The 23243-nt window shown below is 36.3% G+C and overlaps 1 protein-coding gene across 11 annotated transcripts in view; it reads left to right on the top strand.

Moving 5' to 3' along the window:
* Positions 1–23243, top strand: part of RALGAPA1 (Ral GTPase activating protein catalytic subunit alpha 1) — a 135332-nt gene that overhangs the window by 8819 nt on the left and 103270 nt on the right. For 10 of the 11 annotated variants that reach the window (XM_067296734.1, XM_067296736.1, XM_067296744.1 and 7 more), the window contains exons 2-13: positions 2108–2218; positions 2756–2805; positions 4448–4505; positions 5012–5055; positions 6031–6208; positions 6984–7099; positions 9937–10075; positions 15458–15666; positions 16003–16242; positions 18593–18784; positions 19818–19955; positions 22486–22634. In XM_067296734.1, coding sequence (XP_067152835.1) covers positions 2108–2218; positions 2756–2805; positions 4448–4505; positions 5012–5055; positions 6031–6208; positions 6984–7099; positions 9937–10075; positions 15458–15666; positions 16003–16242; positions 18593–18784; positions 19818–19955; positions 22486–22634 — 1624 coding nt within the window. Of the gene's footprint in view, positions 1–2107; positions 2219–2755; positions 2806–4447; positions 4506–5011; positions 5056–6030; positions 6209–6983; positions 7100–9936; positions 10076–15457; positions 15667–16002; positions 16243–18592; positions 18785–19817; positions 19956–22485; positions 22635–23243 lie in introns of those variants that run through there. The other variant, XM_067296743.1, reaches the window with a different exon arrangement.

Genomic DNA, 23243 nt, shown 5'->3' with positions numbered 1-23243 from the left:
TTAAGATTATGAGTCTTTAAAGAAAAATACTTTTATTTGCCTGCCTCAGAGTTTAGTTTCTCCATCTCTGGCAAAAGAATAAATGCTTATTTCAGGTTTGAAATGAAACACTTAACAGGCATACAAAATGCATCATTCCTGTGTGTTGATTTGCAGAGAAGTTGTTTAACTGCTTCTGATTCCCTTGGTGTTTGGAACTAGTTTTTTCCACTCCTTTACTTGATGAAATAATCAACAATTCTGCTGCTTTTTTGGTGCAATTCCCATACAGCAATTACATATATGGAGTAAAAGACTATCTTCTGTCACCTTCGTTTCTCCTGAAGCTCTCAATCATTGCTTTCTTTCTTCCTTCAATCTTCCTATCCCTAAATCTGTCAGTTTGCTTCCTGCTGTATTCCCTTGTCCCCAGTCTGGAACTTGTATAGAGTTCTGCCCCATGAGTGGAGGTGACTATAAAGGTTGGGCCTATGCTGTAGTGGTAATTCTTGTGTACCTGCCTTGACCTCCTGCAAATCATAGTCTGGTTTGTTTAAAGTGGAATTGTTTTTGTTTGTTCTTACTTTGATGTGTCGGCCTCTAAATTACACCAGTTCAGTTCCTGATTTGTAAGCAGTCTAGCCATCTCTGAAAAACTGGAGGTTTGGTAGATGGTCACGCACACTATTGGGTATCTGACCCACTAAGTTTATTGCTAGGTAAGTTGCCTTAGTTGCTGATATAGCACTGTTTTCTCCAAGAGCACTCTGGCTCCACCACACTTGATAATAAAAGACATAGCCAGAATTCTGTGATATTGCAGAAATTGAATGTGTATTATAAACACTTTTATGGCAAGACTTGTGATAAAATTCGAATGGCAATACTGTAGAACTACATAATAAAAATAGAACTGGAAATTTGCTGTACTTTTTTGGCCATCCTTTCAATTGCTTGTTGCTTTATATTTTACTAGTTGTACATGTTGTCATGACAGATGATAAAGATTTATTATGTCATTCCAAAAAAGGTTTAAAAATTATGATCAAATAGAGAATTATAGAAGATGCATCCACAGTGAAAGATGCCTCAATGTACAGAGCTAATAAAGCTTAATGGTGATGGGCACAAACCACCTGTCGACACTTGGGTTTGCCTTGCCTTTCTTTTTAATTTTTTTCCACACCACTATTCTGAAAGGGGAAAAAAATTTCCTTTTTAAATACTGTCTCTGTATTTCATTGTGCTTCTCTATTGTTCTGTCCATCTACTTTTTCTAGTCTTATGTAGTTAAATATCAGGGCAAGTTTTAGTCCAGTGCATGTATTAAGACATGAAAGAAAAGATTGTTTAAAAATGATCAGTTTAAAATTAATGTAGATAAGTTGTCATGTATTTCTTTAAGTGGGGTTTTGCGCAAAACCATCTACGGGTGTGGGATGGGAGTCTGGAAGCCTTCCTGGGGTCCACAAGAAAGCACATCCTTTCCACACCCGCGATGTTGTTTTTACCTCAGGCTATCCCTGAGGTCCCAGCCCCTGATGCCCTGAGATGACCCAGTGAAAGAAGTATAGAGGACTGGTCCAGACTGGAAAGGAAAATGCATGTTTGGAGCAGGGGGAGGGTAGAGGAACGTGTGTTTCCCCGCAGCCTGTTCCTCTAAGGAGCAGAGGTGGTCCTTTCTTACCATCCTTCTCTCTACCTTCTTGAGTAAGTTTAGTTGTGGCTAGTAATTACAGCTGGGAACAGTGATAGTCTTTTGTCATAGAGTTTGGGGGCAGGGAGGTTGCTAGCTTTATTTCTATTCAGTTATCAATTAAAACAGCTTTGATTTGTACCGTGGCAGTCCTGGTGGAACTCTGGTTTGTGACCGGAGTTTGTAGGCATTACTGTCATGCAGTGATCATGAAAGAAGAGAGATACTCTTTCTTGTCTTACATACTCACTTGGCCTGCTGTATTCGATTTCATTAGCTTTAGTTTAAAAAAATAGAAAATTCATGAAGTTCTTAAAAAATAATTTTTATTGGTAATTTTGAACATCTCTATTTTTACTACTGGATAATGGTATACAAACTGTGGATGACTAAATAGTTGAAAGAAAAATAATATTCTGTTCTATTTTTCAGAGAATGCAGAATCAATTGATCTCAAACAGTTTTTCGACCAACATTTCTCACATATATATTATGTGTTCTTTGAAAATTTTGTGACTATCGAAGTCGGTCTTAAACAAAAAGGTAAGTATTTTAAATATAACACTCCTTTTTCTGCCCATCCTTGTGCTTTTTTCCCCCCGTCCTGGTGCTTATGTGTTAATGCGAGGTGTCCGTGATCAGAAATGACATCATTATCTGTGCAGGAATATGCATAAGTGCCAACAGCGCAAATAAAGGCAAAGCAATTAGAAATGTGTGCTGAAGGGATGAGCAAGGACAGTCTATTCTCTGCTGGCTATTTTTGCCCTTTTGCAAAATGAGGATTCTTAAGCTGTTAGGCTTCTTGTGTTCTGCAGAATTATTGCAAGTTTTGCTTTGCAAGGTACTGTATAACTTAATCTTTGCCAGCTGTTGATTCTGTAATAGAAACAGTTAGTTTACAACTTTTCCAGTTTGTATAACTAGAAAATACATCCTTTTCTAAACAAAATGAATATAAAATCACTTTTATGATTGTAGAAGTGCACATATTACACATCCAAGGATCTTTGTCAGTGGTCTTTAAATTCTGTTTTGGTAATGAAAGTGTATCTTCTGTTTATTTTTACTTGCATCTAGGTCACAAGTCTCAGAGGGAAGAATTAGATTCTATTCTTTTTATTTTTGAGGTAAGATAATTTGAATATTCCAGTATGAGTTTTTAACTTTGAATTTAAGTCTTATTAAATAATAATAGAATAGCTATCCTAAAGTTGCGTTTAGATGTAAAGCATATTTCTAGGCATTCATTTCTCTTGCTTAGAGGTGAATACATGTGCTATATGTGAAAAGAAAAAGAACTTACTTAACTTACGCTTTTGCAGGAAGATGTCTTAACTGGAAAAAGATGTTTTCTGCCCCTGCAGATAGATCATAAGGATTTTTTTGTTATTTTCCCCCTGAATTGTGCACTCTGAAATTCTTCTAAAAGTGATCTCCAATTATTCTTTTTGATTGTATGTTATCCCTGACTTTCTCATAATAGTCGGAATCCTGCTACAGAATTAGTTTGTGTCTTGTTTCTATTTTAAAAAAAGATCTATTGTTTGAAAATAGCATTGTCCTTACCAAAAGTGTACTTTGACTTAAGTAAGATGACTTAGAAACTGACTGAATTAAATCAGACCATTTGTGAGCAGAGGCAATAATTTAGTAATAGCTTAGAATGTCAAGTGTTGTCCTTCCTATGTGATGGAGGTTTCTAGCTGTGCAACTGGGATTGTGTTTCGGGACTTCTCACACCCCTAATTGAAATGGGTACAGAGTTCTGTATCTGTGCAAGAGAGCTTTTTTTAACCTGTACAGTTGCTGAATTTGAATGTTAAAATACGCAGATTCATACTTTTACACTTTTTAAAGATAATTTAAAATTGAAAGCTCCTGAATGCTTATCGCGTGGTTGAATACAAATTGGGGATCTCTTGAGTAAGGTACACTGATGCAACGAACTGTAGGGTTAGCTGTTACAAGGGGAGTGAATCTCAAGAGAGCTACTTGATTTGTTCACCGTTTTTTACATAAAGTGATACTAGGTGACCTGTGCTTTAGAAGCAATTGCACAGGCTTCTAGAGGGGCAGGGTAAGTAATTCATTTGGCAAATTAGGCTGTTTACAATTTGTTAATGACTCCAACATGTAATGTGACTGAAATAGCTAAAAACCTATTACATAGCACTTCAACATTTAGGTATATAACTGCTTTCATCACTAACTGCGCTCTGTTCCTTATGATCCAAAAGAAGATTTTTGACAAATCGGACTACAAACCATTATTTCCCCAGCTCTTTTCTTCATTACTTTGCTGTAGCTCATCACCCCTGCTTTGAGAAGGCTGAAGTAAATGTTTGCCTATACCACAGAGGCAAGGTCACAGATGAGTATCCTAGCTTAAGCCACTATAAAAGTGGAATTGACCTAATACAGTCTGTTGTGAACCAGAGCAACTGAGAGATGGATATTCATCCCATTCCACCCCCTATGCAGTAAGCAGTAATATCCAGCAGAGAGGCAGTGGAGCCAGGTAAAATGCAGTACTTAGTAACATCTTAAATCTCTGATGCAGGACTCTCCAGACAGTCTGTTAGAGCCTTTGGGCTTCTTAGCTTTAGGAGTGGGATTATCTTGAAGAAAATAATGTTTCCAAGGAAACCAGTGTGGAAGTCTTTTTAAATTAACTCTTCAATATCCAATCTCTGGGCTTTCTGAGAGTGCTGTTTAGTTTTCTGAATGTGATATCTGCAGCACAGATCCCTGGGTTCTGTTTTTTTGTAGAAAATTTTGCAACTTCTTCCAGAGAGGATTCATCAGAGGTGGCAATTTCATAGTATTGGTAAGCTGATTTTTCCTTCTTTTTTTAAATCTTATTTTTATTAGGAGCACTGGGCTTGTACTGCTCATTTCCTTAACCTTTAAGTGGCATAACAGGGATAAAGGGCTTGCAAGTTAACAAAATAACCAGTTGTATAGTATGGGATGCTTTTTCTAGATAGATTTAAAGCTGGGAATCTGGAAATAGAACACTGGGAGGTCTGTATTTGCAAAAGGGGAACATTGATATTAAAGGCATTAATCATGTACTTTATACACACCCATGCACCCCTTCCAAAACATCCTTGGGAAAAGATGTTATAGGTTACAAGGAAGCTGTGAAAGGTGACCTTATTTTTTTTTTTTTCTTCTGGCATTGAGAGTTGCCTGAGGATATCAAGTTCACCAAGAATAAACTGGAGATTGCCAAGGACTTGTTTAAAAGATATTATCAAGTCTGACCGAGAACTCTGACATTTTACCTAATAAAGAAAAAACAAAAACCAGTCACTTTTGTTTTCTTTTCAGGGTTGATTTTAAAGAAGCTTCTTCACACTGGAAATTCATTAAAGGTATAGGAAAAAGTTGCATGCTACTTAATTTTGTCTAAAATACGTAAAAATATTTTTAAAAAGAAAGAAAAAGGAACATCAAGATGTATTTTTATTGTAAAAGTACAGGAGTCAGAACCAGATCATGACTTTTAATTGTTAACTTTACCTCAGTAAAACTACTCACGGTAGTAATATGATTATTCAGAGTACCGAAGTTAAGAATGTGCACAAGTGGTTGAAGGATTTTGTTTTAAAGCAGAAATGAGCCTTAACTATTCATTGCTGGGGCAAGAAAACTGTATGGTTTGGGAGCTTGGGCTGTCTTGGAAGTGGAAAATTAACTAGGGCAGAGACCACTACTTATTGGTGTGTAGTATGAGAGCAGTTGACTTTGGGGCAAAAGGCACTACCCAGGTGTACTCTTGGTTGTGCTGCACGTAAGTACTCCACTCCTTTATACAACGCCTGCAGGCTTTGCTAGTGCTGAAGCGGTCCAGTGTGAGAGCCAGGAGAGGACTGCACTAGGGCTCCTTCCCCTTCCTTGAGGAGGGAGGTGAAGAAAGAATAGAAAAGGGGAGAAGGAGTTCTTCTGCTGAAGAAGTCTGTCATTATAATTGACAGACTCATTTAGTAATCTTATGATGTTCTTTGGATTTTATGAAATATGCAAATGGCGTCTTGCACTGCTGTAGCTAAACAAGTGACTAGACACATGCTGCTTTTTTTTTTTTTTTTCTTCCTCTTCCATTAGGGAAGGACCTGTAAAAGATTCTGTAGGGCAAACATGACGGTGTGAAGATGTCAGGATTGTCCTTGAATTTCAGCAGAAGTAGCAGAAACAGTAGCTTGGCTCTTCTGATTCCTGATGGTCGTACTGTCCATCTGTTCTCATCTTTTCTACCTCTTGCCTTCTTTTCCTCCTCCATCCAAGGCAAATGGAAATTTTTTTGTATGTTCTGGGCCAAGTTAATTTGTTCTGCTTTCTTTTTTAAGATACGTCGAGAAGGTGTGCGTCTCTTTCTCTTGTGGCTGCAAGCGCTTCAAAATAACTGCAGTAAAGAACAATTATGGATGTTTTCTTGCTTGATTCCTGGATTTTCATCACCACAATCTGAATATGGCCCCCGAACACTAGATAATCTCATTAACCCTCCACTTAATGTTCAAGAAAGTAAGTAATTTGGTAACATTACATATTCTTTACATAGATCAATTCTCAGGACAGGCAAGGCACGTTGAAATAACAAAGGTAGCATAAACTTGTACACAGGGAGATTATGGAGCTATTGATGAATTTCTTGGCATTTCAGCTGATCCTTTATCTGTAAAATGTGTCAATAAGATCAGATACAGTTTGGCGTTATCTCATGTATATCTACAGCAGGAAAGGAGTAACAAATCTAGAGGAGGATTTAGGCAGCACAGAATTACAAAGTGCAAAGAGTGAAATGCAAACCTCTAACTGCAGAAATGAGAGGGGGAGAAAAAAAACACTGACTAGCTGCAGTGTGCAAGCAAAGTATAGAGCTAAAAACTTTATGCAAGTGTAATTGGTCAACTGCTAAATGAAGAAAAGGGTGAAGGATATAAACAAAGATTTGTCTGGCATTTGTAAAACACAAACATGACACTGCATAAATCTCAAAAGAAATGGCTAACACCCTTTAGAAATATTTGGTCTTGGCAGGTAGATTCCCAAGGTTCATAGGGAGAACTTAGTTATTATCCTTTGTATTCTTTCATATGTAAGAAATTAGTTCTATGGTATCTTATTAGCTAAAAATTTCCTAATTTTCATTAATCTGTGGGTAGTTTGTTTTGCCTGTAATTGTCTCTGCTTACCCAAGTAAATGTCTAGTGCTATAAATTTGTAGATATATACTGAAAGAAACAGTATCAATGTAGTTGTGTGGTTTTTTGTTTTTTGTTTTTGTTTTTTTTAATAGCCCAAGTGACTATAGAGGAAATCACTCCACTTGTTCCTCCACAATCAGGAGACAAAGGACAAGAAGATTTAACAAGCTACTTTTTAGAAGCACTTTTGAAATACATAGTAATTCAGGTATGTTCTATAGGTTGCAAGCAAACAAACATAAAACAACTAACATCTGTTTGTCTGTTACAGGAGAATAACTTACTACTAGCACTGGAAGCATATATAAAATGTTTTTAACGCTCTCTTCCCTCTCCCCCCACCCCAGGTCCTTCATGAAAAGCAAATTATCTTTAGAAAATGTTCATTTCTTATTTTGAGTGAAGATCCACAGATCTATTACCACAGGGGTCTTCCAACAGATTGCAGCATGGAGAGAAAACCTGTTATAACGTCACTGCCAGACATGCTGGCGTTCTCTCCCCATTTCACCCACTCCCACCACCATGTCCTTAAGCAGTGGAAGGATCAACTAGGCCTATCTTTATTGTGGGGGTTTCTTGGTGGTCAGGGACTCTGCTTTTCAAACTAAGAGGAAACTTCTAATTGAAAGCATTGGATCTGTATGATGCAGACTTTTAACAAGTCCAAGGAAACATTTGCTGCCATTTTCCCTTATACTTGGCTGGTTGGCAAAACCAAATAGAAGTAGGATGTCAGACCCAACAGTTTTTAAGACTAGGATGGCCAATGTGTCTGTGCTTAGGGTTATATTTTCCCTCTAACCATCTTCTTAGGATTCATGCTGTTACAGAAGATTAACCATAGAGCTTCTTCATTCTCTAAGGCAGAAGGCAGGGACACACCTTGGACTACTGAAAGTCCTGATTAGTAGAGGTACTCCAGGATATGTTGAGAGCACAGTACAGAAATGATGGCTTTCTAGCAAGGCTTTTCTTTAATCAAGATTTTTATTACCCAGATCTTGCAGGGCTGATGCCATGACTTCTGTAGGTATCTTGCCTGTAATTCCAGGGATTTTGGTTCTGGGAGGTTTATAAACTCAGGCATAATATAGTACACTGCCCAGAGACAGTTTGGAATTACTGCTACACCTGAGCAAGTGAGCCCTCTCAAAACAGAAGCAACAGGAAGTACGGTACATACTTGGAATGCTTCAGATCTGGCAAGACTTTTAAGACTTAGACATTGCTTAAAAGTAGCTGAACTGTTGGATTACACTGGTTTAGTTGCAGTGCTACATGAACACCAGGTAATAAATTCTGCAGAGCCCAAAATACCTAAAATTCAGATTACGGAGTTAAACAGTCCGCAGAAAATGAAGACTTGAGTATCTAGGCCACAGAGTGCAAGTTAGATGTCACTTATCCCATATTGTATCCTTCCCCTTGCATTTTTGCATTTCCATGATATCTATCAATACTTCAAATGCCTAGGACAGGAAATGACAAGAGCGCCTATCAGAAGCCATGTGGCTAAGTTATTACATTTTATATAATTCATTTGCTGTCCAGTTAGCACATGCTTCCTCTAAGCCTACTCTGCTGTCATGTGCCTAGCAAAATGCTTAGCTGGATGACATGCTATAGGTGTTCCATGGCACTGCCTTCTGGGTCAGGCTTCTCCAGCAGAACCCACTTGGGCATCTGTCCATAAGTTCTTCTGCATACTTTTGCAAGTTGTGCTAAAGTGGCTGGACAGTGGCACAAATATGGCCTCCATAAACCAAATCCTTTCATGGTCTCCCTGTATCTGCCTTATTCCAAGGTCACAGAGTATGACTGCAACCTCATTTTGTTACTTTCAGCACCTCCTGGTTTGAACAGAGGTGGTCATACTTGTGATCTATAGGGTAAGCTTAATGATGACTGTTGTCTTCAAGAATGTAAGGTGTTTTGTTTTTTTGAAGTTAACAGCCTTCTCTAGTAAATGAATATTATTATACTTAAATTTAGATAAGTCATTCAGGCAAGTGTCATAGAATTTGTTCTCTAGCTTAATAGAAGATCTCCTCTCCATTTTGTTAAAGTGTCTTCAGAAGCATGGATAATTTCAAACAGAATAGTCACTTCTTTGGTATTAAGTTCTGCTAAAAGAACTGTAGGTCACTAAATACTATATATTAGATATCCGTTCTATTCACTTTTGATAGAATCTCTCTTCATATTTTAATGCCAAAAAAATTATATATGTATATAAAAATGAATCTTCTGAGGTTAAGGTTGATGCTGCTTTTCATTCTAAGGGTCCATTGCTCTGAAAATGTTATGATAGAACTGTGGACTTTGGCATAAAGAACAGGAAAAAAACCTGCTTTCCTGAAAATTCCCATTATCTTGAGTGGTAGATTTCACAAATTAGCCAACTCTACAGGCAGATGAATTCTGCAGAACAAGGGTGGAAACTGGATATTGGGTTTGTTATTAAGGAGCACTTACCATCCTTTTCAGTAGGAAAGCATTTCATAACGAGGAAGGATTAGCAGCACCAGTGATCTATGAAGGTAGATTTATGTAACACAACTTTAAAGTTGTATCTTCTGCTGCTTGTGGATGACAACAGATTTTTCTTTCATATTGCCCACCATGCAGATGAATCCAATTACCTAGTGTAATGAATCTATGGATATTTGTTACTTGAAACAAGTTTTCAGAGAAGCAATTGTTCTTTCTTATAAAGCATTTTGAAAACAGTTTTATTAAATCTAATCAATCATTTCAGGTTTACTTCTGACTTGGCAGGATTGCCATAAAAGGGCGTTTAGTTCTGTTGGTTTCAGTATTTGGTGTGTACAAGTTTATTTTGAAGCAAGGCTTTGAGGGCTTTGAATGTTTCCCAGCTAGTTTATCTGTTCCACCTTTCCAAAAGTGTTTATTAAAATGCATATGATCTAGTTCCAAAGCAGTAATATAATGAAGCAATTTCATCAGTTATCTTTCTCTTCCACTCCTAGATGTTGTAGTAAAACTACTTTACACAAGTTTGTTTGTTTGTTTTCTTGTTAGGTTAAGAGTTTAGAATGGAAGAACAAGGAAAACCAGGAAAAGGGATTTTCATTTTTGTTCTCAAACTTCAAGAAATATTACTTGCCTTCTATTTTCCCAAACATCTGTAAGGAGACCAGCTTGTATAACCCTGCACTTGGTAAGTGTTAACCTAGTTGATAAAATTACTACATTTACTGTAATACTGAGTATAGCAAAGCAGTTATTCTCTTGAGCAATGTTGCCCATGAAGAATGTTCTTCAAAAAAGAAGTTATGGTTCCTATTCATGATTTTCAATTCTCTATTCGTGGAAGCACCTGACCTCTTCATTAATTTGAGTTGAGCTGCTGTATTAACCTGATTCAATTAAACTAAGTATTCTTGTAAAACAGTTTTTCAGTGTAACCTCTATGTTGATGAAAGTTGTGCTCAGAAGGTAAGCTAATTTAAGGATAAAAGGTGTTAGTGTGCTGTTCTTTGGGGGACATTAGCATTATCTGCATAGAATCATAGTTTTTTGGATCATATGATGCACACTTAGATTTCAGTCAGGGCAAAGTTAGTTATGTTTTTGTCAACTGTATTTTGTCAAAAGCTTGCAGTAGGAAGAGGAGCCCAGGCTTTAACGGTCTCTAAGGCTGATCATGCTAAAATGTATCTTTCCGATATAGAAACTAGAATTTTAGGAGGTATCTACTAAACAAACATAACTAGAGCTTTATCTAGAGGTTTTCAGCCCATTCTAAACTAGGAAGCTGTTTGCGTATCTTGATTTCTGCTAACTCAGGTTTACAAGCATCAATGCATAAATGGGCCGTAAGTCACACTCTTCTCTGCAAATTATTACCCTCTACCCAGACTTTAAGCTGCTATTTCATTATTTGCATAACATGGACACTTCACAGCTCCTCTTGCCTATTGATGCAGCATCTCACAAGGATTAGCAGTGACCTCTCCAGCCTCAATTTCAATTTCTAGAATCAAGTTGACAGGGAAGTGTGTTGAAAAGGTCTTGTTTTCTGCCAGTCCAATGTTCGTGAGTAGTTGGATTATGGCTTTCTTCAGAGGTGGGTGTTTCAAAACCATGTTCTTCTGGGAAGGACAGTGGACCTTCTCATCTGGGGAAGAAGAAACAGTATAAGCCCATCATCCATAAGCAACTGTACAATGAGCGTTGTGTGAAGAGATTGGACAGATTCAGTGATAAAATAGCTACAAATGAGACAGTAGCAGTTTTGCTTTTCCCAGCATTGTTTACCACTTGAGGTTCTGCAACAAGAAATATGGAAACGGTGATTTCCCTTTCTCTGAAGATCTTGATTCAGTCTTTCTTAGAAGTGGTACCACAGTCCTTTCTGTGGCTTCTTTTGTGAACCGTAAACAAGAAACTTCCAAGGCCCAGTAAAGAAGAGAGTAAGGGGGAAGAAGAAATAGACACAGATCTCCAAGTCTTCTGTGATCAGCCAGCCAGTGTCTTAAACTGCATGAAGTCAAAACCAGTCCTGAGGAATTTGGGAAAAGTACAGTAATGAAAGCAACAGAAATGCTGGTAAGTAGAACAGTCTTTTCTTCTCAAAGAAGTCCTTCTCTGGCTTGCTTCTCCCCACCCTATTTTAAAACAATCCTATTCCTGCCTGTTATGAACAAAGGAATTAACTCAGATAATTTAGGCAGAAAACACCGAAACATTGCAAACTTGTACACTGAGCCTGTTGCTTTAAAAAAAAAAAAAAAAGTTCTTATGCCACCAGTCTAATGTTTAATTTGGGAAAAGTCATGAGGTACAAATCGGTGCAGTAGTTTTCTTAGGTATTCATTGTTATGTGAGTTTTGCTGGAGATAATATATGGGATTGAGATTTTTCTGTTAAGGCAGACTAATATGTAGGCAGACAAATATGTAAACCAGTTATGGTAATGAGCATTCCAGTTACAAGTAGCTAGTATTGTGGGCTCCTCCAAATTCTGTCTTGAGTCAAAAAAGCAGAGAAGGGCACTACAGTCAGTTCATGTGTGTCGTGGTGAGGATTTTCTTTTTTTTGTTCGTTTTTGTTTCTTGTTTTTTAAGTGTATTTAACATCTATTCAGACCCTGTAAGATAATCTTTGGAAACTCTTCTGTAGGAACCTTGCTGTCATATCTCTAGTTCTAGGGGTATTGTTTCTTCCATCATAGTAAAGTACCTTTCTATGCCACTTCCAAGCCTTTTAGGTAGGCCTTTTCATTTGCAGGCAAATAACAAACAAGATGAGCTGTCTTCCAGTTCTCTGCAGCTGTTCATTCCTTCTGAGCCCTTTATTGCTCTCAAAAGTAAGAGCTGTCAAAACTGCAAGTGTCCACAACGATATCTGTTTGGTTTTGCTAGCCTTTTCATCTTCTCTTCTGTGCGTCTTCCATCACCTACAGTTTCTTGCCCTTTTTGGCTTTATAACATCTTATAAAAACAGACAACTTACCTTTCTGGTTTTTACTGGTATGCTATAGAACAACCTCATTCTGTGTGAATTTAAACAACAATAACAAAAAAGTCAATCTAACAAGCTTCTGTTTTGCTTTGGTTTTAGGTCAGTGTCCTCACCTGGAGACTTGACACCTACTTCCAAGACTGACAGAAATGTGAAAATACAAGAGAAGATTGAGGGAAGATATATTTGAGGAGTGGCTGCAGGATATAATTCTGTTGAGAGGGGATAGACAGACAGGATGTTCTGGGAGGGTATCGTGAAACTGCAGAAGGAAACAGCAAAGGCATGTTTACTGCATGTCTGCTGGATGTTTCATCTTTTTGAAAATACTGTATGAGTCCTGTTACTGTATAATCAGTATTGCAGCTAGTAGATACCAAAGAGAACTATGATTTTGAGTCTTTAAATACTGTGCTACCAGGCACTTTTTTTTTAACTATTTTTGCTGTTATAAATGCTTTCCAACAGTAGTTTGACAGATGCTGCTGTTTAAGATGTATTAATATTCTTCCTAAGCTGCTGATTTACACAGAATGAAAACAATGTACTGGTTTTTGTTTATAGTAAATAAAATCTTCATAAGCTTTTAAAAAAAAAAAAGCATTCTGTGCATTCATAACTAAGTCTGAAGTAGATAGTGTACAAAGGTTACGTCTTTTTTTCCTCTAAAAATAATGGTTCCATTAAAAATAGTGAATGCAGTTCTGCACTGTTTTCTGGAAGTGTTCCTCAGTTTAACAGCATCATGATGAATTTGTCACTGCTTTTGTATCTGGCTGTTGAAAGGACGCCAAGGTATACTGCGCTGGATATCCTCAGTGCTGGTGCAGCATGTTCTGTTATGCATCTCTAATGTTAATGGGAAAGCCTTAGCAGCAGGGTGACAGGTAGTGTGTTGACTTCACATGCCAAAAAATGAATATGTGACTGTCATAAGTTAACTGCCTACATAGTAGTTGACTATCTCCTTGCTGCTGTCCAGATTTGTTCCTCTAGATTATGGTACCATAGCTTGGCATAAGTTTTGCTGGATCCCTTAAAATAACTGTTGACCTAGCATTAGGGGCATATAGGGAAGAATGTTCTTATTTATAGCTTTATATTCAACATGACTACTTTGCATTCTGTCTGACACCAAGAATTAACATCTTCAAACTGCATTCTGGCCTGCCAAAGCCTGTGAAACCATGGAAAGCATCTCTTACTAATGTATTGCAAGCCATAGAAAGGTTGAGACAATGCTGAAATACTGTGACCCACTTATCACTCTCCATCATTTTCCGTGCCTTTAGGGTTTTTTTTCTTTTTTTGCATGCTGTTATCAGATAAAGTCATAATACTAAAACCCCAATGGTATGGCATACTCTTGACAGATAAGTCATCTTCAGTCCTCAGGTAAACTTTCATCCACTTCTTGTGTCAAATTGCCCTTCTGCTCTGAAGAACTAGGAATGAAGTTGGCACACCACTCCCAGGGAAATGTTGCTTGCAGCAGATGTTTTGTAGCCACTTCAGATGGTTGATAACTTGTATCGCAGCATAATTCTACACCTTGCACAGAAGTAACGTTTTTGCACTGTTGAGGTACCTGATACATACCTGGAATTCAACTGGCTGATGCATATGCTTGCAGAATTGTGCGTTATGCCCCACCTGTTTTTCTTTCTGCATCTTTGTAACACTTTCACTGCACAGGTGGATACCATTCCGAAGTTGTATTACTAAAAATGGTTAAGTTTTGCTGAAGCAGATTCAGGATTACCTATGACACTGTCAGCATCCCCGTCACTGGCAGAGCAGAGAATCAGAAGAGCTTTGCCATTCTGAACCATTGTGTAGACAATGGAATGGAGAAAATGTAATTGTAAGCTATAAACCTCTAAAAACAATCACAGTTCCTTGAGAACAAGATTGGCTTCCCAATGAGCATCATTCATTACATTCCCCTGGATGCTAGTGTGGGAGCTAGTGCCATGGAACTGTCTTTTGGCTGAGTCATATGAAGATGCAAGTGCACTTGCTCTGGCAGTACAATATTGTAAAGATTTTATGCCAGGGAAATTTTCTAATGCAGATGTGAGACCAGATGGCTTTTGGAGATGAGTTTCTCACTCTTCTATTACTCTTTACCTGTCTTAGGGCCAGAAAATGCTGTATTTATTGCAACTGCTGTTGGTACACAGTTTGGAGTAAAAGCATATTTAGATGGTGGGATCTGTATCAGTGAAGAACTGATGACCTTCATAGCTAAATAGGTTGCTCCACCATGGGTGGCTGCAGACCAGCACAGAGATATTTCTAGGGATGTGCTAGGAAATGTGGTGGTCTACTGCTTTTGAGCTGCAACTGTTCTCTAGTAGGCTTGGTAGTAGAGGATATGTTGTCTATAGGGCTTTTAAATGAATCTATAAAATTGATACATTTCACATATAAATTGTTGCTTAATAACATAACTATAAATACATCTTAAAAGTCAAGAAATAGGGCAATATCTTTTCATTCTATATGAAAATAGTTTTCTTGTGTAGGCCACATTCTAGTCTAAGTAATAATTGTTTTTCTGGCTCAAACTCCTTTGTAGTTTCCGTGAAAGCATGTAGTAGTGAGTTAATTTTGCTATTGGATGAGATAGCTGAGATTTTTCTTTAATTGAAATTGTGGCAATTAAATACTAAATATAGCATGTAGCTTAAAAAAAAGTTTCATCTTGACAGAAAAGAATGCAAAGATATTTTTACTTGCACAGAAAAAAAAAATGAAACCAAGGCTGTAAGTGCATGCAAATTGCTTTCAGATAAAAATGAAGAAAAATAGCAAAAATAACCAGTCACTGTTTCTTGGACCCTAAGTATAGTTTCCCTCCAGGAAAAAAATGTAGTCTTTTGAAGTTTTGTGTCTAGTCTTGGGATTACCTATATCGTGTCTATTTCAGCATGTTTTGGGATGAATTGTGCAACAGCGAATATCAAAGAACAGTGCTTCTGAAAGTTCACTTGTACTGGTTGTGGTTCTAAACTTTCTTATGTATATGGAGCTTACTCTCTGCACATATTTTAAAATTTTCATTTCCCTACAGAGATACCGCAGATGAGACCAAAGCCACACTATGTAATGGTTAAGAAAGATGCTGAAACCAATGAAGCAATATATTGCACAAAGGAACCTTTCATTAAGGCTCGTGTTATTGTCATTCGATGGCTGGTGTCTTTCTGGCTTGAGCCAAAACCTCATATGGGACCTCATATTCCTGGAATAGAAGGTGAAAATGTGCCAAAGAATATTCAGGTAAAACTAAGTACAAAACAAAGTTTGTTTATTTTTATATTTTTGTTGTAATTGTATCATCAGTAGTATGCGCTTTTCTTCTGATAGTTATACCTAATGAAGAAGAAGAAAGATTTCTAAATAAACTCTCTACTTACGAATTCACTTTAGAAGGACTCACTAGACTTAATTTTTTTTTATTTTTTCTAAATTATTTTGTTTTTATCAAGTAGAGATGAAATGCAGAGTTCTGAAATGCAATGTATTTTTTTTTTCTGAATTCATTGTATGTTTTAAGGAGCGTTCAATTATATTACTGAAAATGAACTATGAAGTACTCTTTAATTCTTGTTTCAGAGAGCAGCTGCTAGCATGGCTTCAAGGGAAGACAGCAAAAATGACAATACAGATAAACAGGACAGAAATGCAGAGCCAGAACAATCTCATTCTAATACAAGCACTCTAACAGAGAGAGAACCAAGTTCTTCCAGCCTCTGCAGCATTGATGAAGAGCATTTAACTGACATTGAAATAGTCCGCAAAGTTTTTTCTTCCAAAAGAAGTAATGTGAACTTTCTAACTGAGATTTTTCGACAGGTAAAGAACCCTATATAGAATGCAAAAATATTGATTGTTATACTGTAAACTATCATCATGTCATAGTTTTGTTTCAAGTGTATTTGCTAAGCGGAACATTTATGTAAGTGTGCAATTTTTTCTATCTTCTTGCCTTTAAGATTTAAGAATTGAAAAGGAAAAATTCAGTAATATTTCCCACATAGAATATGCCTGCCTGATTTTTTTTTAAAAAATTTTCTTTAATAACCAGTTCTACAGCATTTAACTTGGACTTTATAGTTCCCCACAGACAGGAGTGTCTGATTGTCTTGTGCATCAGCCCCTAGACTATTAGAGTTTACAGCCAAACATATTAAAATAAGTCTCCTGTGGAATTCTGGAGCAGTTCAACAGCTATTTTTGGAGCAGCTGAATGTCCTTACCTTGATAGTGTTCATCAGAAGAGTGGGACAGGTGGCTAGAGAAGGCAACAACTTCTGCTATCTGACTTTACCACAAACAAAATTCTGTCAAAGCCCAGAAATGTTAGTTGAGCATATTCAGAATAGCATTTCTCAACTGGAAACTTTATTAACCAAATAAATATAAACTAAGAATGTATGCCAGAGTGTAAAGCATTTATTTATGACATGAAGAACTATAGCTTTCAGTTCAAAGCAGGAGAATGGAACAAGATAGACCTCCTTTGTGCCCCTCGATATAAATCAAAAGGTGAAGAGATTTTTCTGGATGTTTTTAAAGAAAAAATACACTAACTTTCTGTTGAGATGCAAGATACTAAAATTAGTTTAAACAACGGAAATCCAAACATTTAAAAGCTCCAGTATTTCTGGATGAAATAGATATTATTGGATGAGGCAAATGTCAAAACTTTACCACATGCAAAGTCTGTGATCTTGGACTCATTGCTGAGGGAGATAATGGAGTTATCCGAATTTAAACTGCCGCCCCAGGATTGACACAGCCTGAGACATTGAATGTAGATTCTAAATTATTGATACATCTATTTAGAAACTTTAAAAAAAAAAAAAAAGTGAAAGCCTGGCACAGGTAATATTGTTGATTGTTTTTTTCTCAATCTCTTTTCACAAGGCGCTCCATCTTGATTTGTGTAGATTATTTTGGTTTCATGGATGGTTATGAGATCTTGTTTAAGTGGTGGTTTGTCAAGAAGTTGTCAGTGAAAATTCATTTCTAGTATACCACGTGTTTTTAATGTTTCTAAAACATTAGACCTAAGTTATTCCAGTCAGGATGAAATTTCATTTGTGCTGAATAGTAGAAAGATTGCCTTTACAGGAAAAACTTTATGCATTTTGGACTCTGGGGACAAAAAAATTACTTGGGGTTTCAGAAGACTGTTAGACTGGTTGATTATTGGTGTGTGACTGATAAACTTGTCAGTTGAATTCTATAAGCTGCAGAATTTTTCTTAGAGGTAGTAATATATTTGTATGAAATGTCTGTTTCCAGAGAAAGAACATACCATTAGTTTCAAGTGGTTACTCCTTGCATTCATGGGCATTGAGCTTTCAACATTCACACCATGGATTCCATCAAGCTGTGTGTTAGTGTAGCTTATCAACTTCTTTTAAAACAATAGGGACATTGTGGTCTTTGTTAAGTATATTTATAATCAGTTAATACCTGACTAACGTTAAAAGCATCTGATCTCTTTTTACTAACACAGCAGATACATAAAACTTCCTGAAGAGGGCAGCAATTAGCCATCTGACTTCTCAAATGCATGGATTTTTTTGAAACAGTAGCCCTGACAAAGTTTTTTCAGGGAGTCGTTTGTTTTATGGCTACTGTTTCGTAAAATCTCATTTAGATAAAAATGTGATATGGCTACTAGTAATGTGTGTCATTTGAGTTTGTGTCAGACATTTTCTTTGCATACTTTTCATGAGTGTTTGGGCCTTAATTTCAGCAGTCTAGGTATCAAGTGGATCCACCTGTATGGACTCTCATATCTGTCTCTTTGGCAGTGAAATTTTCAGAGAAGGTACCTTCTTGACAAGTGTTTTTGTTAAAACATTTTTTTCATCACCCGTCCACACGCATTTGGATTACAGGTGAAGAAAGCAAGCAAACATTTAGGTTCAGGATTAATTTACTTTTTAAGGTTAGGACCTTACCTACAGTGGCTGTAGTTTTTTCTCTTAACCCATAGAACCTGACTATTATAGACCCTTCCTTAAGGAAGTTTGAACTTTATCTTGATGCTTCTCAGCTTTATAAATTCACTTTATACTTATAACTGTTAAATTCTAGCTATAATTTGAGGCAATATAGTTTAGTTCCAACTTGATTTCAAGTACTTTAACTGGGGTTTGGTTTGGTTTTGTTTTGTTTGTACTGCCAGGCATTTTTGTTGCCAATTTGTGAAGCAGCTGCCATGAGGAAAGTGGTAAAGGTGTATCAGGAATGGATTCAACAAGAAGATAAGCCTTTATTTATGAAAGAACCTGAAGAAATAATGCAGTGTACAACTATAGATTGTGATGAAAATGCTGTAGACCACAATTCTTCAGAGAAAGCAAAAGAAAGAGAAGAGGTAAAAGGGAAAAAAAAGTCATAACATTTTACTGTTAAAAATAGCATCGTAATAAGGTTGTTTTAATTCTGGAGCCCTGTAATGCATGACCTGAAATTCCATATAGCATTTTGATTAATATAAAGCTTGAAGGAGAGATTTGAAAGAAACATTTAGATAAAAATACAGTTGTGATCTTTTCATAGTTTCCAGGTGTGACTAAATAAGAGAATAGGATAATGAAAGTACTTTCCAGCCAGTGCCAACTTTTTGTTGCACCACAAACTAACATAGACTCCTCTTTACATTGTCTCCAGAAAAACAAAAAATGAAGAAGAGGATTCACATCTTGTTGACTTTCAGTGACATTTGGGCACTTAGCTGTCCTCTTTGTTCTTTGAAAATCTCTCCCTGCACCTCCATCTCTAATGATAATATCTGGTGTGTTAATGCACTTTTCTTGTACTGTTGATCATCTGTGTTCACATTAGCAGTGAACTCTCTTATTTGTGACTAAACACAAAGCTCTTAAGTTTTCCAAATAACCGTATACAACAGGGAAGGATACTGAAGTTTGAAGTATATTTTTAAATTCCATTCAATATAGCTATACTCTGTAGTTTCATTTTTATTGGTAAATATTGGTGCATCTTTTGGAATTGCTGGTAGATGCTGACTGAGCCCAGGTGGCCTTCTCAAAAGATTATATGTGGTTTGATGTGATGTCAGAGCATCTGCTGAAGGGAATCAAACAATGGTGATTAAACAGAGCAAAATGGGCTGCCAGTTTGCTCCATTATGTATGGAGCTTTTTATGTAGTTAGTTCAATTTAAAAATTCACATAGTTTTATGAACTAGTTTCCAGACGTGGTTTATACAGTATGACAGCTTCCAACTGTGTAAAAATTATGTATAAAAAGGGTAAGAAAAGTCATAATTATTTTGTCCACATTCTGTAAAATTTTATGCTCTCAGTTTTTCCTTTATGTATAACATAAAACCAAAGTATCTGTCAAAATATCTATGGGATTTTAAGAAAAAAATATTTTTCAGGAAAAAGGGATGAACTCCAGTCATGTTCGAAATTCAACCTGGGCAAGAAATGGCTGTTACCAAGATACTTCTCATAAAATGTTCGAAATTGATACTGAAGAGCAAAATATACGAGCTGGAGTGCAGTCAGTATTGCAGGTATGAAATAGATTTGATATCTAATTTTCATCCTCACAGCATAGCTTTTTGTATCAGTACATGATGAGTGGAATAAAATACAGTACTGTTGTAAGAGAATCCCATGCTCCTGCTCCAAAGCATCACTAGATTTTATAAATTTTTTTAGATTTAGTAAGTATGATGATAGATAACATTAGAATAATGACAGCAGTTTGCTATATGTTTACTGACCTTAAGTAGGATAATGTATACCTGACTGTCAGGTAACGCAGTAAAAGAATGTTTCATTATTGCATCAGGACATGCATTGTGCTCTACATCATATTACAGAAAAATAATTGTCTAAACAATCCAGATTACAGAATTGCTTATATGTGTTTAGAAGTGCTGTCTTGCTATGATTTTTTTATTTTTATTGAACAAAGTGTGTATGTAGTATGTGGAAATGCTGAACTGTGATAAACATGATAAGATTTGATTTTCCTATTTATATAATTGAATTAATAGCTCTGACTTTACATTTTGTTAAGATTGTATCAAACACAGAGAATTTTGACTGCATTTCAAATACAATAATTTGGTCAATATTAGTCTATTGTTGGAGGTTGCAAAGGTTTGATAAAAGTTAACTAGAATTCTGGCTTTTTAGTTTTCGTTTATTTAACTCATTGACAGTTCTGTTACTGACAGACTCGGATCCAGCTTGTTTTAAACATTTTTTGGGGAAAAAAGCTTTTTAAAGTAATGTTTTCTATTTTTTCCAGTAACTAATAATTGTTTCAGAACATATTCACTGTGGCACGCCAACTTCCCCTTAGCCTACCTGAAACTATACGCTGCAGAGTGAATGTTTTGTACATAAAAAAAATGAATGAAGAGTATAGTCATAGTAGTTCTTAGTGATTCTTCTTTGATTTTGTATCCAGCTAACGAAGTTAGACCATTGTACTTGACTGTACGCTCACATGTTTATGTGGACTGCAAGTCAAATCTTGTAGAAAAAGATTTCAAGCTGCGAAATGAATAACTTTTGTCACATGTGGCTTTGATTACCCAGAAAAATGTTTCCCTTATATCAAACATCATATTGACTACAGGATCAAAAAATTGATATTTGATAAAGCATAGCACTGAAAAAAGCATTCTGCTTTTTGGCAGCCTGGTATTCTTACATATATCCTCCATTCATTATCTTTTGAGAACAACTGTAAAAACAGAATGTTGGAAGAATTTGGAGTATAATTTTATTGCACAGGTAACAAAGGACAGGCAGTGTTACTAAGAATTGCTGTGACTGGATTTTTCATTCATTTCTTCTGCGTATATTATGAAAGCAATATCCTTTTGGATATAGGTGTAACAGGCTTGAATTGCCTTAACTCCATCATGCACTTTGGCAGGCTGCTAATGTAAATATCTAGGAAGCAGATTTGTGACCATTCAAACTTGACAGCACAGTTAATCCCAGTAGCTTTTCTAGTTTATGGTGGTTGGTGGTACATTGTATCCTAGGAGGATGGATAAGTGACATTTGTTGAAAGATTTACTGCAGCTTACAGAAACTTTCAATAACCATAAGAAAATTCACTTACTTGCCTTCTCTGTAGAAGAATCACTTGTATATGTTACATAAAAATACCTATGAGAGAGTGAATATGATGGCTATATTGTGGCTTGTGAGCTACCATAAGCTTACAAGAACTCTTGTTCAGCTTTTGTGATGGGAGTGTATCACATGTTCCAAATCTTTAGCTGTGAAAGGAATCAAAAAGGCAAGAGTTTCTGGGGCCAATATTGCTACATTTCACCTCATCCTCATTTTTTTTTTTGGAAATCTTTTTTCTCTCTTTGAACCATACTGAGATTCCTTCTCTCATCAGCTTGCTGAGGTACTTGAGTTATATTTCAGGTACATTTCAGTTATATGAAGATTTTGGTATATGGTTCATAGAATCAAGAAGATAGATCATGCCTGATTTGAAGCATTACATGCAGCTATTATAAAATGCATGCTTATTCTAAACATACTGCTAGGTAAAAGGGCAACTGCTTTGGAGAAGATATCCTCTATTCCCTACTTTTAATAAACCTTGCTGATCATGATGACATGAATGCTTCAGACTCCCAGAACTTAATATGGTCACTGTCATGACCAGATATACTATGTACCATGATTATTTCAAATAGCGTAACCATATATTAAGCTGGACTAGTTGCGGACTTACAGGCAGAACTTTCATGCAGTGGACTTCTTCCTTGGAACATTTCATCCTTCATTTTAAATAACTGTCTTGAGTAATTTGCTGTACCATTTATCTAGAAGAGGAATGTGTACAAATTTGTTTTATAGAAAAACTGAAGAAATTAATCAGATTATTGTTGCTTTGTCATCAAAACAAGCTAGCTTATATTTAAATGTATACTAATGAGTGTATATGCAGCCGTATCTGTTAATCGTAGATTTTCTCTTTCCTGGTTACTATCAACTGAATTGCTGAAAACATCAAAGTGCTTCAAGCTCATAACATTCATTCTTTTTTACCTACAGGTTTTTATAATAAACTCTTCAAACATATTCTTCCTTGAACCTGCAAATGAAATTAAAACTCTTCTGGATGAGCACACTGATATGTGTAAACGCATTCTTAATATCTACCGTCACATGGTAGTGCAAGTGACAATGGACAAGAAAACTTGGTAAAAATGCTAATGCTTTTGTCTTAGATTATTAGTTCACAGAGACAAATGAGAAAATTTAGTTTGTTGTAAACCCAATAGGATGTCATCGACTATGTGAATTAGTTTCTCTAAGAGAGAAATCGGTAAATGTCTGGGTTTTAACATCACAAACAATTTATCACAGTGAAAGAGGCTAGCCACTCTGTTAAAACCAGTAGCAAACACTAGCTAATTTGAGGTAGCTTAGCCCTTAGTGAAAAAAGAAGCTAGAGTATACTGACTACTGTCAAGGAGTAACCGATGACTTTTTTCCAGGCCATTTTGCTCATGCGTCAAAGCACCAAGTATATGAAGCATATATGAAGCTTCACAGTCTTATTTAAAAAAAAGAGACAAAAAATCTTCACATAAGCCTGGATAACTATTATAATGAGGTGTAGGTTGTTATTGATCTGATTAACTCTGCCTTTAGACATTTTTGTACAAGAGTCAGTGTACTGTTTAACTGGTTTGTTCCTTTCCTGTGTCTAAGGTGCATAGTAGGGCCAAGGGACCCACATTCAAAGACATCTGTATTTCCCACCTCCTTTAAAGAGCTGCATCTCTAATGAGATAGTATATTGTCAC

This window comes from Apteryx mantelli, chromosome 4 (assembly GCF_036417845.1).
Source record: "Apteryx mantelli isolate bAptMan1 chromosome 4, bAptMan1.hap1, whole genome shotgun sequence".
Taxonomy (NCBI): Eukaryota; Metazoa; Chordata; class Aves; order Apterygiformes; family Apterygidae; genus Apteryx; species Apteryx mantelli.
This window is presented reverse-complemented; position numbering and strand designations above follow the sequence as displayed.